Source organism: Leuciscus leuciscus (assembly GCF_965113295.1).
Source record: "Leuciscus leuciscus genome assembly, chromosome: 4".
Classification (NCBI taxonomy): Eukaryota; Metazoa; Chordata; class Actinopteri; order Cypriniformes; family Leuciscidae; genus Leuciscus; species Leuciscus leuciscus.
Window position 1 is genome coordinate 45828002 of NC_138728.1, and position 15709 is coordinate 45843710.

Consider the following 15709-nt stretch of genomic DNA (forward strand, 5'->3'; position numbering starts at 1 on the left):
TATTTGTATGTGTAGCCTAGCAGTAAATGATATGTTTAGATCATTATGTATGAAAGATAGAATTTAGAAATTATTTTAGAAAGTAGGCCTAGTAGGTGTTTAGATTATATTTTGACTATATAAATGCTGCCTCATTATCATTAACGATGCATGCTCGCAAATATCAGTTGTAAATGTGTGTAAATGTGCTGAAATGTGTAAATATACCCAGTTAATGAAGTGCACAAATGTGTTAGGCTAATGTTTGCGGTGTGCCTCTCCGGTAATGGCCCATTGACACGCATTATTGCACGCGTCTAAAATTATTTACATCAGTTATTCATTATAGACTAATGCTACTATAGTTATATTTATGTAATAATATTCTTCAACTTTTTTAAAAGGAATGTAGCTTCATCACTACCTCCGCCTGCAACTCGGAGTGCGCTTAGCAACACAGTCAGAAATCAGAAAGAGTAAGTACATATTTACCAACTGCCTTTACTTTTGTTTTTACAAAATTATAATAAAACAGATTGAAAAACAAAACATTTGAATCTCCTCATTCTTTGTTAAGGCTGCCTCACTTGATGGCCCATTAGCACTTGGGGGAGCGTCTATGTCACACCCCTGGTCTGAATCTCATTAATATTGATGACCCATTACCACTCCCACGCATAAACCTCTTCTGACAAAAAAACTGTTTTACAATGTTTAAATCAATGTAGTGTTTTATGTGAAAAATTAGGCAGGATGATTTTCACATAATTTTGAAGCTAGAATTCAAAGGGACAACATCAATTAGTCAAAAGTCTTGTGGACACATATTTAATATGTGTTTTGTGTTCTTAAATCAGCAACTTTCATTTAAATTTTTTCCAATAACCACGCATAAACATTATTCTCTTAAAAATACAAACATCTACATACACGTTGCTCGCATATTATGGTAGCCCTGTTTGTGCTATATAGAGTGAATTTACACCTTTGCCATTAACATGTTTATAAATAACTGAAAAAAGCACAAATGTCAGAGCATGTCAGAACATCTCAACGACCCCAAAAACAGCTTGGTCCCCAGAGGGTTAAAGGGATAGTTCGCCCCAAAATGATATTTAAGCCATGATTTACTCACCCTCAAGCCGTTCGAGATGCATATGTCAATCTTTTTTCAGACGAACACATTTTCAGTTATTTTAGAAAATGTCTTAGATCTTTCAGTGGTTATAATGTGAGGCAATGGGGTCCAGCTGCTTCAAGTCCGAGAATGTGCATGCATCCTTCACAAAAATAATCCACCCGGCTCCAGGGGGATAAACGAAGGCCTTCCGAGGGTAATCCTTGCGGTTTTGTCGTCAAAATGTACATATTTAAAACTTTATAAACGAAAGTAACTGGCTTCCGGTGGCGGTTGGTGCGCGTTCATGGAGATCGATGCTGGCGTATGACGTAGGACGTAGCGTAGGAAGCGTCGTGACGTAGAACGAACGTAGAGTTTTGTTTTGCTCTGCTCTCTGGCTGCGCTGTCACGTTCGTTCTACGTCACGACGCTTCCTACGCTACGTCCTACGTCATACGCCAGCATCGATCTCCATGAACGCGCACCAACCGCCACCGGAAGCCAGTTACTTTCGTTTATAAAGTTTTAAATATGTACATTTTGACGACAAAACCGCAAGGATTACCCTCGGAAGGCCTTCGTTTATCCCCCTGGAGCCGGGTGGATTATTTTTGTGAAGGATGCATGCACATTCTCGGACTTGAAGCAGCTGGACCCCATTGCCTCACATTATAACCACTGAAAGATCTAAGACATTTTCTAAAATAACTGAAAATGTGTTCGTCTGAAAAAAGATTGACATATGCATCTCGAACGGCTTGAGGGTGAGTAAATCATGGCTTAAATATCATTTTGGGGCGAACTATCCCTTTAATAAGGTAGCCCAATATTTTTACATCTAATATCACCTAATATCTAACAAATCACTCCCAAATCAGAAATCAGCAGCACAGTAATTACTGACACAGTAAAGTCAAGTCAAGTTTATTTATATAGTGCTTTTCACAATACAGATTGTATCAAAGCAGCTTCACAGTATTAAATTAAAATAATACATCAATGTTTGTTTCAAGTGGAAAACGTCCACGTTTGGTAATGCTGATCAATAGTATTGTTGATTGATTAATTAAATGAAATATCCCCAAATATCCCCAACTGAGCAAGCCAAAGGCAACAGTGGCAAGGAACCGAAAAACTCCATCAGGTGACCTAATGGAGAAAAAAAAACCTTGGGAGAACACAGGCTCAGTTGGGGGCCAGTTCTCCTCTGGCGTTTATGAACTAGAGGTCGGATTTAACTGTAAGATTAAAAGTATTATATGAATGCCTGGCTGAAGAGATGCGTCTTTAATCTAGTTTTAAACTGGGAGAGCGAGTCTGAGCAACGAACAGTATCAGGAAGACTATTCCAGACTTTTGGAGCTAAATATGAAAATGCTCTCCCTCCTTTGGTGGACCTAGATATCCTAGGTATGACCAAAAGTCTCGAATTTAGCGATCTTAAAGAGTGCGATGGATTATAGGGTGATAGAAGATCCGTTAAATAGACTGGAGCTAAGCCGTTAAGGGCTTTATAAGTCAGTAGCAATACCTTGTAATTAATACGGAACTTTATAGGTAACCAATGTAATGATGATAAAATTGGTGTTATATGATCATATTTTCTTGATCTAGTAAGAACTCTAGCGACGGCATTTTGGACTAACTGTAGCTTGTTTATTAAGGATGCAGGACAACCGGCTAATAAAGCATTACAGTAATCTAGTCTCGAGGTCATGAATGCATGAACTAACTTTTCTGCATCAGAAACTGATAGCATATTACGTAGCTTAGCAATGTTTCTAAGGTGGAAAAAGGCTGTTCTTGTAACATATGAAATATGATTTTCAAAAGACACCCAGTATAACACCCAGGTCTTTTACTGTAGAGGATAAAGTAACAGGACATCCTACTATGTTAAAGTTGTAGTGTGAGAGGTTTTGTAGGCGGTTTTTTGAACCGATAAGTAGTACCTCTGTCTTGTCTGGATTTAATAAAAGAAAATAGCTTTTATATCTTTAACACACTCTGTCAATTTGGATAATTTAGCGTTTTCATCTGGCCGTGACGAAATATAGATCTGAGTGTCATCAGCATAACAATGGAAACTAATTTCATGTTTCCTTATAATATTTCCAAGTGGCAGCATATATATTGACAATAACAGAGGGCCTAACACAGATCCCTGTGGCACTCCATAGTTTACTGGAGTTATGATAGATTTTTCCCCATTTAAATAGACAAAATGATAGCGGTCAGATAGGTATGATCTGAACCAGCTTAATGCTTGTCCTTAAACACCACTATAATTTTGTAGTCGATCTAAGAGTATTGTGTGATCTATAGCATCGAACGCAGCACTAAGATCAAGTAAAACTAATATTGAGATACAGCCTTGGTCAGAAGCTAAAAGTAAATCATTTGTGATTTTAACGAGCGCAGTTTCAGTGCTATGGTGCGGCCTGAAACCAGACTGAAACTTTTCATAGATATCATTTTCTTGCAAGAAAGAGCCCAGTTGAGCGGACACAACTTTTTCTAGTATTTTGGACATAAAAGGAAGATTTGAAATGGGTCTGTAATTTGCTAGATTATGTGGGTCTAATTGTGGTTTCTTAATGAGAGGTTTTATAACTGCCAGTTTAAATGTTCTTGGAACATGACCTAAAGACAAAGATGAGTTAATAATATTGAGAAGAGGCTCTTCGACTATAGGTAACACTTCTTTCAGTAGTTTAGTGGGTATAGGATCTAATAAACATGTTGTTTATTTAGATGAAGTGATAAGTTTAACTCTTTTTGTTCTATAGTTGTAAAACACTGTAATTGTTCTTGCGGGGTGATAACTGAGGCTGAATTATAAGGCGCGATTGAGGATTGAACGTTTACAATTGTGGTTCTGATGTTTTCTATTTTCTCAGTGAAGAACTTCATGAAATCATTACTACTAAACCGTAACGGAATATTTTGTTCAGGTGACATCTGTTTATTTGTTAGTCTAGCCACGGTGTTAAATAAAAACCTGGGATGGTTTTGGTTGTTTTCTATTAGTTTGCGGAGGTGCTCAGCCCTGGCCGCTTTTAGGGCCTTTTTATAACATGACATACTGTCTTTCCAAGCGATTCTAAAGACCTCTAAATTAGTTTATTTCCATTTACGCTCCATTTACCAATTACGGGTTTCTCTCTTTAAAACATGCGTAGTATTGTTGTACCATGGTGCTTTACTTTTCTCTCTGACCTTTTTTAATCTAATCGGTGCAACAATATCCAATTTTTTCAGAGAGAGTGGTGCTCATAGTGCTAGTTCATCTGTTTGTTTGGGTTCACTGAGCAGCTGAGACAGATCAGATAAGCAATTTGAAAAATGATCTATGGTGGATGGAAGGATTGTTCTGCCTGATCGATAACGCGGCGCAGCATGATATATTACAGGGGTACATAATATGCAAGTTACCATGTAATGGTCAGTGACATCATCACTTTGTGGAATGATATCTATATCGGTTGGATCGGTTCCATGTGATATAATTCAATCGAGTGTATGATTAAAACGATGAGTTGGTCCGGTAACGTTTTGCTTGACCCCAAAGGAGTTTAATAGATCTGTAAACGCAGCCCCTAATGCATCATTTGGATTATCTACGTGTATGTTAAAATCTCCAACAATTAATGCTTTATCGACATTGACTAATAGGTCTGAGAGAAAATCTGCAAACTCTTTTAGGAAATCAGCGTAAGGCCCAGGCGGTCTATATACGGTAGCCAAGGCTAGAGATAATAGGGATGTTTTTCTAACATCTAAGAGCGTAACATTTAGCACAAGTACTTCAAATGAAATAAACTTATAACCCGTTTTCTGAGTAACATTAAGAAAATCTTTATAGATTGTAGCAACACCGCCGCCACAACCAATCAGATGGGGCTCATGCTTATAGGAGTATCCTGATGGAGTAGACTCATTTAGACCGAAATAATCATTTGGTTTAAGCCAGGTTTCAGTAAGGCAAAGTACATCGAAGCTATTATCTGTGACTATTTCATTTACAATAACTGCCTTAGGTGTGAGTGATCTAATGTTTAGAAGACCTAGCTTTAGAAATTGATTTTGTTTACTAATAGCAACATTTTCTGTTTTAATAACAATTAGATTTTTCCTAGATCCTGCAGTAGATTTATTATTTGATCTCACTAAACGAGGAATAGACACTGTTTCTATGCAATGTTCTACACTAGTATTTATATCAGTTAAATTGGTGCAGCAGAGACTATGATTTGGACTTTTGGTTACTAGTCAAAAGGTATTTAACATTTTGGAGATGTTATCCGACACAAGAGCCGCTCCGAATCTGCTTGGGTGTAAGCCATCAGCACGGAAAAGCCTAGGACGCTCCCAAAACAGATTCCAATTATTTACAAAGAGCAGTTTCTGCTCATTGCACCATGACATTAACCATTCATTTAGCGCAAATAATCTACTAAACTTTTAATGTCCTAGTCGGTACGTGGGAAGCGGTCCTGACACGATGATCGTTGTTTTAGGCGATGTGCTGCGTACCGTATCGATCAGATTCCTGAAGTCTTTCTTCAGAACCTCCGTCTGGCGCAGCCTGATGTCGTTCACTCCCGCGTGCAGGACAACAGTTCCGATGCGCTCGTCACCGTTCAGAATCTCGGGAACGCGAGCAGCGATTTCAGAAACACGAGCACCAGGAAAGCAGTGACTGTGCATCTTACTTTTACCTAACGTAGCGTGTACGTGCCGAACGATGGAATCGCCGATGATCACAGCATTGCGTTCTGTTTCGCGAAGAGAGGAGAAGCGGTTTTGGGTGGATATCTCAAAAACCGGGAGGGTCGGAGAGAGTCTTGGTCTAGAACTGACTCGCGTCTTCCATTGTGGAACCATCCAGGCTTCGTGGTGGCGTGTTGGAGCCGGAGTGAACGAGACCATGGCTGATCACGACCTTGGCGCTCGGGACTGATGCTGAGAAACGCACGGAGTAGACGAGGTCGGAGTCAGCGGGTTAGTAACGTTAATCACTGATTTGTGTGCATCGGCGCGTGATGTTAAAGCTAAACGCCGGTCTATCAGCTCGGCTTGTCTCACTAAAAGGTCGTGGATCTGTTTCTCAACAGCTTCCATCTCAGACTGCAGTGCGTGCAGCTCAAATGTGTCCTCACCTGCACCAAAAGGTAGACTACTTACATCTGATATATTCACCATTTTAACAGATGGACAGTAAGTTAGCAACGACGCTACCAGTGATGCTATCACTATTAATACTAATTTATGACTGAAGTCTTGGATATAATCCGTTTTTTAGTGGTACGGGTGTAGAGTAGACGCACGATAGGCGAAAAAAATGTTTGTAAGTGAGTGTGGAGAAGACGCGTTCAGCCGTGATCCACGGGAGTAACCTATAAGAGTATCCGTTGTTGGATCACTAATAGGCTTGAGACGCGTCTGCTCAACAGTCCGCGCTGTAACTATGAGGTTTGAGCAGCAGTGCTTCTCAGTGAGGAAAAGTAGAAAATGTTCGTTGTGAATTTAAAGAGAAAAATCAAGAATTATAAATCAATTATAAATCAAATCGATGGAGCTCCAAAGACAACAAACGCGTTCAGACGCAACGCATGCGCATTCGTCAACACAATGAGTTAGAACAACTAAAGGGTAGGCTAATACATTAAAACATATTGGGGCTGTTTACGCCACTTCATGCGTGTTCTGTGATTGGATAGCTGTGTATATTGTAAATGCATCTGGTTGTTGAAACCACATATGTAAATTTTACTCCTCCCAAAAAATGCTAAAAAATAAACGTGTGAGCGTGTTATAGGCTATATGTCATGTTATAGTCAGATATGACGATGCTACTGCAACACGCATCACCGCAGATGAGCTTAGATTAGCTGATGATCAATAAAATGCAGCTCATGTCTGTTGCTTTCGGTGACGTTAACTCCATCAAATCCGCTTAAAGCACGGGAATTGAAGATTGGATTTATATCCGTTTTGCAAAAACACATTTATGTGACCAGGTTTAAATGGAATCGCTTTGATAAATCAGATAGCTATCCGATCTGAGAAAACGCATGAAGTGGCCAGGTGTAAACTCAAGCGTGTTAAAGTCGGCATGAACCGAAAGTTGCAAACGACTTTTCTCCAGTGTTGTGACGTATTTCCAAGTGAAACGGAATATTGAATAGAGGGTAGGGTTTTACTTTAGCGCTCCTCCTCTCCATCTCTCGCTCATAGCAGGCTAACGGTTTGAAGGGAGTTGCCATGCGCTCAAGTAGCACATGACAGGAAGAGAAGAGAAGTCGTTTCGAGGGGGGAGGGAAGGCTAACGTATTTAATTAAAGATTATAAGGGTACATGAATTTAAAAAAATGATTGAAGTGCACAGATAAATCATTTATAATACACTACGATACTACATATAAAAATACGAATTTTAAAATTTGATTTCATGCCGACTTTAAAAGGATCTTTTGCAAATAACAATCGCGGTCGCGGTCCTTACACATTAAGATAAAATCGGATTTTCTCCTGTCATTGTTAAAAAACAAGCTAACAAAACTTGCTAACTAGCGTTAGAGAAGCGGCCAGAGGGATCGTTCTGCCTCCACCTAAGCTCCGCCCACAAAAAAACTTCATGTTTACTAACTGAAAAAGGGTCTATTTGTCTGCTCATGTGATCTCAACATGTCTGTCCACCCGCTCAATGACAAATAAAACCACTTTAATTAAGACACACTACAAAAATATCACTCATTTCTGTAGAGCTGGACATTTTAATAGGGATTAAACAGGGCATCGATTAACTCGAATGTGTAGTTTATGTCAACTTGTTTGAATGAAAATAGTTGTTCTCTTTAACATCCGCCGACTCTCCCCTCTGGGCTCCCGTAGTTCTTACAAACATGTTCAAACTGTATCTGTATGATAAGACTGGGAACGGTGGAAAGCGATCACAGATGCAGTCGCAATCAACTAGGCTATACTAATATAATATGGAAAATATTCTAATATACTGTGGAAAAGCCAGGGCTTATTCACATGCTGAACGTTTTGGACCCCAGGTATGTTCTACCAAGCTTCAAATATTTTTCTAAAAAAAAAAAAGGATGTTCAAACTCAAACCAACACAACAAATAAACAAATATTTAATGCTGTTGATTTTTTTTTTTTTTTTTTTGCACTTTATCAGAACTACCTCCTATCTACTGAATAGCAAGATGTTAAACTTGTGTTTAAAGAAAACGTTTCAAAAAGGGTCACATGTGTTACATTTTCACTGTTTACAAAGGCAGGGCCTGCCATCTTGTCTTTTTGGCTTGTTGTTTCTGATTGCACTTTAACCTCAAGGTGGAAATCCAGATCAAATCCACGAAGGGAAAATATCAAAACAAAATAAAGTTAAAACTTGTTTTAAACAATTTCTTTGTCATCTGCAGATTGATTTTAAGTAGGATCAGCTGTGAGAATGAAACCAACCTGTTTGTTCCTCAGTTTCTTCTTGCTTCACACTGAATGTTTCTTGAATCTTCACCTCTTTGCTCTCCTCTTTAATAAATGGCATCTTTGTTTGTTCCTCTGTTTCATCTTGTTTTAAACTGAATACTTCTTCAATCTTGAAGTCTTCACTCTCCTCTTTAATAAACGCCATCTTTATAATAGTGTTAGGTGGATCTCAGTCGCTTTGCCAGGGTTTTTCTGTGTTTGTCCTGTTTAAGATGAGAATAATTAACAGAAAGAAAAATAAATCTCTGAGTACGTCTCAATCAGCTCTAGTTCAGTAGTTCAGTTCACTGGTAAGAGAGTCAGTCAGAGAGAGAGTTTATATTTTATATACTTTAGTTATGATTTTTATTTTGTATTAAATTTGTATAATATAAATTAAATAAAGTTATACTACAGGGCCGTTGAATGCTTGAATCTGATTGGTTGACGAGGGTTCTAAGGTGTGCGTTATTTTCAGGGAAACACACAGCTAAAGTAGTTCCAGCAGGTCTTGACCGCATTACGGCCCCAAATCACTCCACATAGTTAACTGTAATAACGGATAATAGGATACAATTCAAAGCAAGAAAAACCATGCAGCCCCATACGCTTGATCTGCAATTTTCAATGTCTAACTTCACAATCAATGGAAACATGCAGTTTAATTTTAAAGGGATAGTTCACCCAAAAATGAAAATTCTGTCATTTACTCATCCTCAAGTTGTTCCAAACCTGTATGAGTTTCTTTGTTCTGCTGAACACAAAGGAAGATATTTGGAAGAATGTTTGTAACCAAACAGATCTCGGTCCCCATTGACTTCCATAGTAGGAAAAATATATACTATGGTAGTCAATGGGGACCGAGATCTGTTTGGTTACAAACATTCTTCCAAATATCTTCCTTTGTGTTCAGCAGAACAAAGAAACTCATACAGGTTTGGAACAACTTGAGGGTGAGTAAACATGATAGAATTTTCATTTTTGGGTGAACTATCCCTTTAATAAATAAAGGATATAGTCCTATCTATAATCAATAGAAAATTAAACTGAATATAAATTGATAGTCCTGCTGCACGGGTTTTATAGATAATATTTATAGATCATATAACAAATACATAATTATTGATAGGCCTATACTTGTTAAAAGGGCTTTGTGTTTCATTTATTAGGCTAGTCTACTGTCACTAATAGAAAAAAAAAAAGAACGAATTAACCCTCTGGGCTTTTGAAAGTTTAAATTTTTTTGCTTCATCGGAGGGGGATGAAACTTGGTGACTTTTGTTACATTACCTATGTGAACACACACACACACACAAAAAAAAAAAAAAAAATCAAGGAGATGATTCAGATATGTTAAAGGGTGGTAAAAAAAAAAAAAGTCACACTTAGCTTCCTTCGTGCAAAAATGACCGACCATACGAAAAAATAGTGTACAGCAATGAAGGGGTGACACTCTAAAACATCAAGAGTGCAAACATTTATAAACCAAACATTTTCACCCCTGCCTGCTACCATGGCTACTGGTTAGATCAAAGAATCAAGATTGCCCCCCGGTAACCACCAGGCCAGTAAGAGTATTTGTTTATAAAACGATCACTTTCCCCTCTGCCTGCTACCACAGTCCACAGTTCATTCTTCAGCAAAAATGGCAAGAAGATATACTGCTCAAGAGACCCTTGAATACTTGCTTCAGGCAAGTGATAACGAAGAATTTAGTGTACCAGATGACACTTCAGACATAGAGGAAGATTTGGAGGCTGACCCAGATTTCCAGATGACCGAGGATCAGCCATCAGAGGAGGATTCAGGGGAGGAAGGCCCTGAGGGAGATCCATCATTCCTATCAAAAAATGGAGAAATACTATGGAGTTCATCTCCTCCACCACAAACTCCAGGAAGAGCACGAGGAGAGGAAAGGTATGCCATTTCAAGAGCTGAAGACATCAAGTCTACTTTTGAGTTGTATTTCCCAAGCTCTATTCAGAACATTTTAGTAAGCATGACAAATATGGAGGGGAATCGAGTTGATGGGGATCAGTGGAGAAAGGTTCACTGGCCTGAAATAGAAGCTTACATGGGTCTTCTCATTCTGGCTGGGGTTTTCGAAATCACATGGCGAAGCAACACGAAGCCTGTGGCAAGGGGAGATGGGAAGAGCAATTTTTCGAGCAACCATGCCTCTGAAAGATTTCATCAGATTGTCAGGTGTTATACGTTTTGATGACAAAACCACAAGAACCCAGAGAAGAGAAGCTGACAAGCTAGCACCCATATGTGAACTGTGGGAAAAATGGGTGGAAAGGCTTCCCATTATATATAACCCAGACTTGTATGTAACTGTGGACGAGTGCTTGATTGGCTTCAGAGGCCGGTGCCAATTCAAGCAGTATATGCCGAGCAACCCGGCTAAATATGGACTTAAAATCTGGGCAGCCTGTGATGCTAAAAGCAGCTACTGCCACAATATGCAGGTGTACACAGGCAAACCTGCAGGAGCACAACACGAGCGAAACCTAGGAAAACGTGTGGTGCATGACATGATACAGGAGCTGAAGGGGCACATTGTCACTTGTGACAATTTCTTCACGTCCTATGCTCTTGGCACAGAGCTCTTGCAAAAAAAAAAAAAAAAGGATGCTGGGTACTGTGCGCAAAAACAGAGCAGAGCTCCCAAGTGCACTGGTGACTACTGGAAACAGGGCTCCTCTATCATCTCTCTTCGCATTCACTGAGACACACACCATATCGTGTCATACTGCCCTAAAAAGAAGAAGAACGTCATCCTTATGAGCACCACACACAAGGATGCAGCAGTCAGCAAGCGCGAGGACAGAAAACCGGAGATGATTTTAGATTACAACGCCACCAAAGGTGGAGTGGACAATCTAGACAAGGTATGAGGTACTTTGTATTTGTTCAATGCTAACAATAATTGTACAATAATAACTTAAATTCTAAGCTAAATGATCAAATGTTTCAACATACACATGTGGACGGAAGACAGCTCGCTGGCCCATGGCTATCTTTCTCAATATTATTGATGTCTCGGCCTACAACTTTTTCGTTCTGTGGAGGGAGATCAATCCCACCTGGGGACAGGCAATGTGTAAAATAATTAGGCTACAGTTTGAATATAAATAGTTAAAATTATATTTATGTATGGGTATTTCGATTTGTATTATTTTCTTTTTTTCAATGTACTGATCAATTTACTGTTTGATATTATTTTAGCATAATATGAGTTCCTGCAACAATAAATAAACTAATTACAGTTTGTATTAGGGATGCACCGATCCACATTTTTTCACTTCCGATCCGATCCCGATACCTGAATTTGGATATCGGCCGATACCGATACTATTCCGATACCAGAGCTGTGTTTGCTTTAATATTATTATTATCATTATTGTTTATTTTATATGATGCTGAAATAAACTCCTCTCAACAGGCAAGTATGATATGTAGGCCTACATATTTATGCATGTATGGTAAGTATAAGGTCAGAAAAGGAAGTCAGAAAAACAGGAAATCCTGTTAACAGGAAAAATCCCATTCTGAAAACAAATATGCAACTGTAGGTCATGTCAATATTTATTACATTCCCAAAATGTCAAATACTTGAGTCTTGAAATATAAGAAAAGTGCAAGTGTAAACATCTTACACACACACACTATCTAAAGGGTGATCCTCGCTCCGATGCTGTAACTCTCTTGATGAATGCTCGATCAACATCAGCCATGTGCAAACAGACAAGCGGATTTCGCCTCAGACGCGCGTCAATTTCGCTTCAAACTTTTGCTTTTTACGAGCGTCAATTTCGCTCTGGGCGCGCGAATGGATTCAAAATATTCAAGCGTCCAACTAGACGCGGCAGACGCGAATTTGACGCGCTATTCGCGTTTGGTGTGAACGCACAGTAACGTGGTGCTTTTTTAAATGTTTGATTGCATTCGTTGTGTTGTACGACGCGTGGGAGCTTCAACGAGCTCTGAATTACGGCTTTGCAAACATTGCATTTTGCTGTCTTGCTCTGCGGTGTTTCCAGTGTGAAGAATTTCCACACAGCGGCCGCAAACTGCGGAATGGATTTCCTGAGCGGTGGCGTGTCTCATAACTCTGTGTCTCATTGAGCCGCGCCTCCGTTCAGGAAATCCATTCCGCAGTTTGCAGCCAGCTAGCAGACTAGCCGGCGGGAATCACTTTTGGAGTCATTTCAGCAGACAACGTTAAAGCGCAGACATGACTCAAGGATATCGGATATCTCCGCAGGTTGGATCGGGAAAATCCGATACGTGAATTACGCTGGTATCGGTCCCGATACCGATACTGGATCGGATCGGCCCCATCCCTAGTTTGTATGTATATAGATCAAATATTTATTATTATTACATTTTTAATCTTCTTTTTGTTCAATTTACTGTTTGAAAATTATTGTTTGCTCTTAGCATAATATGAGTTCCTGATATCTGTTGCAACAATAAATAAAATAATTACAGTTTGTATGTATATAGTTAAAATATTTATTATTATTACATTTTTATTCTTCTTTTTGTTCAATTTACTGATCAATTTACTGTTTGAAAATGATTGTTTGCTCTTAGCATTATATGAGTTCCTGATATCTGTTGCAACAATAAATAAAATAATTACAGTTTGTATGTATATGGTTAAAATAATATTTATTATTATTATTATTACATTTTTATTCATCTTTTTAACCTACAGTTTGATAGTGATTGTTTGCTGTTATTTTATTATGTTTTTGATGTTAGATCATAAATGCTGTTCTTTTCTGAAGTATTTATTACCATTTATAAAATTAAAAAGAATAAAATACCAATTATTTGCAAAATGTCTGTATAAAGTGTTTTGAATTATCACTATCCATCCCTTATTTTGCTCGATTTTTTTAATTATCAAATACTGAGTAACAAAAATGTTTGCATTTTGTTCCCTTTCTAACCAAATGTTATTGTTTGATTGTAATCATAATGCAAAACCTGATACTTATCTAAAAAAAAAAAAAAAAAAAAAAATCTAAAAGTAGTCTTTTAGAATATCTAAATAAAAATATATATAAAAGGTGGAGAAATCATTTATAAAAAAACAATTGGAATCAAACAGCCTCTCCATGTATTTCAAATATTTATTTATTTTTAGCTCTACACTGCATTCTAATGTGAAATGTTGCATTTGTTGAAAACAAATTAAATAAGAAAAATATATATTAAATCTAATGGAAAAAATAGCGCATACAAATGATATAATTAATGCAAAGTATCATAAAAACCTTTAAAAATTCTAAATCTAAATTTAAAAAAAATATATTTCATTGGTTTTCCTGGGGGGGGGGGGGGAAGTAACATTTTAAGGCTTCGGTCGTTTTTGCACGAAAGGAAGCAAAGTGTAACACATTAATGAAGAAGCCCAGAGGGTTAATTAAAACGAATTGGATTAATAAATAAATAATAATATTGACGCACATGCTTCTCTCCCTCTCTCTCTCTAACTGCATTAATAACTGCATAAAGCCGGGGACACACTCACTGTAAGGCCGGTTATGAATGTAATTTGATACTTATGACTGATCATGCACTCAGCGCGTTCAGTCTGTGTTTACAGTCGGCGTTCACAGAATCTGCTGCAGACAGTCGATGAACAGTCAGAGAATGTGTCAGCCAGTCGTTAAGTGTCTCAGCATTAGTGTAGTCTAATAACTGCATTAGTCTGCTATCAGTGGCTATTTTTCTAGACATTTAGTTTTTTAAACTACTTTTAGTTCAATTTAGTTTAAAAAACTAAATTTCTCCATCACTACTTGCCAGAAACAGAATTCTTGTTTAAGATAAACTGACTGACGATACAGGGAGCGAAATGAGACGCTCCTCTTCTGTTACTTTACTCGCACAAAACACTGCTCATTAATATTAGATTTAAAAAATACGTTACATTCTGATTGGCTAATTTAGTTTTACATAGCTTGTAAACACGATTAGATTGATTAAAGAGTTTGCATTGATTTAAACACTTTTATATGCTTAAAACACAAACCTTTCTCCAGCCGAATCACAACAGATGAAGGAGCGCGGCGCAGCCTTATGACGTCACACAACCAAACCAAAATAAAAGTCCCGTTCACTCTCTGCTGCGTCTAAAATCACAAACGTACAGTACACAGACATTTACATATATATTTCTTATTAAGAAATAGTAATGAAAAAGTGTGTGATTATGTCCAATGGGCAAAACTATAATGTTTGGGTGCAGAAACTTTTTATACCACATATTACAGTATTAATATGCAGATAGCTGTAAGTGTGTTTACAGGTAAAAAATACATGTTAAAACAGTGTATGATTTAATAAAGCAGAATTCATATGATGTCCTTCTGGGGTGGCCAATATGACCAAAATTTTATTTCAAGACATAAGACATTTTAACTCAATAGTGATAATAATAACTATATACTTTATAAGCAGGGTGTAAGCAGGGTGCATGATGTACCAATGTTAAATAGAAATCTCTATATATCACTTAGTCAGTGTGAATTTTTGAATCGCAAAGGCTGCGATTATTAAATTAGCTAATATTTAATTCGCTAAATATGTCAGCATTGTTTCATGAAGCGCGTGCATGCGTAGTATCACTTCTTGTGATAATGTAAGGCAGTTCAGATGTTATGGGAAGAAGGAGGCGGGAACCGGCGAACATTCAAACATTTTAATAACAAAAATGAAAGTATAAGCCAGCAGCTTGGAAAACCATTGATGACAAGAATCTCTACGATTTATTTAGTCCCATACTAATAGTCACCACAAATCTATACAAATACATATGTCTGTTTGAAAGAATAAAGAATGATGTATGCAAGTTGTAATAAAGAATGCACATATTATTAATTGAAAAGAACTTAAGGAGAAGTGGTTTTATTTCATTTTAAGATTTTTTATGTCACAGTAGTTAAATCTGTGTCTGTATTGCATGTTCAAACTTTAAAATCATTCATATTAAGAGGTTAATAGTTAACCGGGAGTATATAATGCGTTTGGACATTCTAAATAAACGCATTATAATTTAACTAAACCCATTATATTTTAGTCAACTAAAATCTTATCGTATTT

General features: G+C 37.6%; 1 protein-coding gene across 1 annotated transcript in view; it reads right to left on the reverse strand.

The window, feature by feature from the left end:
- Positions 1 to 14698, reverse strand: part of LOC309496528 (uncharacterized protein) — a 32536-nt gene extending 17838 nt beyond the window's left edge. The window contains exons 1-2 of the mRNA XM_082166520.1: positions 14640 to 14698; positions 8582 to 8811 (exon numbers count right to left, since the gene is read on the reverse strand). Of these exons, the coding sequence (XP_082022646.1) occupies positions 8582 to 8753 (172 nt within the window). The 5' untranslated portion in view covers positions 8754 to 8811; positions 14640 to 14698. The remainder of the gene's footprint in view (positions 1 to 8581; positions 8812 to 14639) is intronic.
- Between the last annotated feature and the right edge of the window lie 1011 nt (positions 14699 to 15709).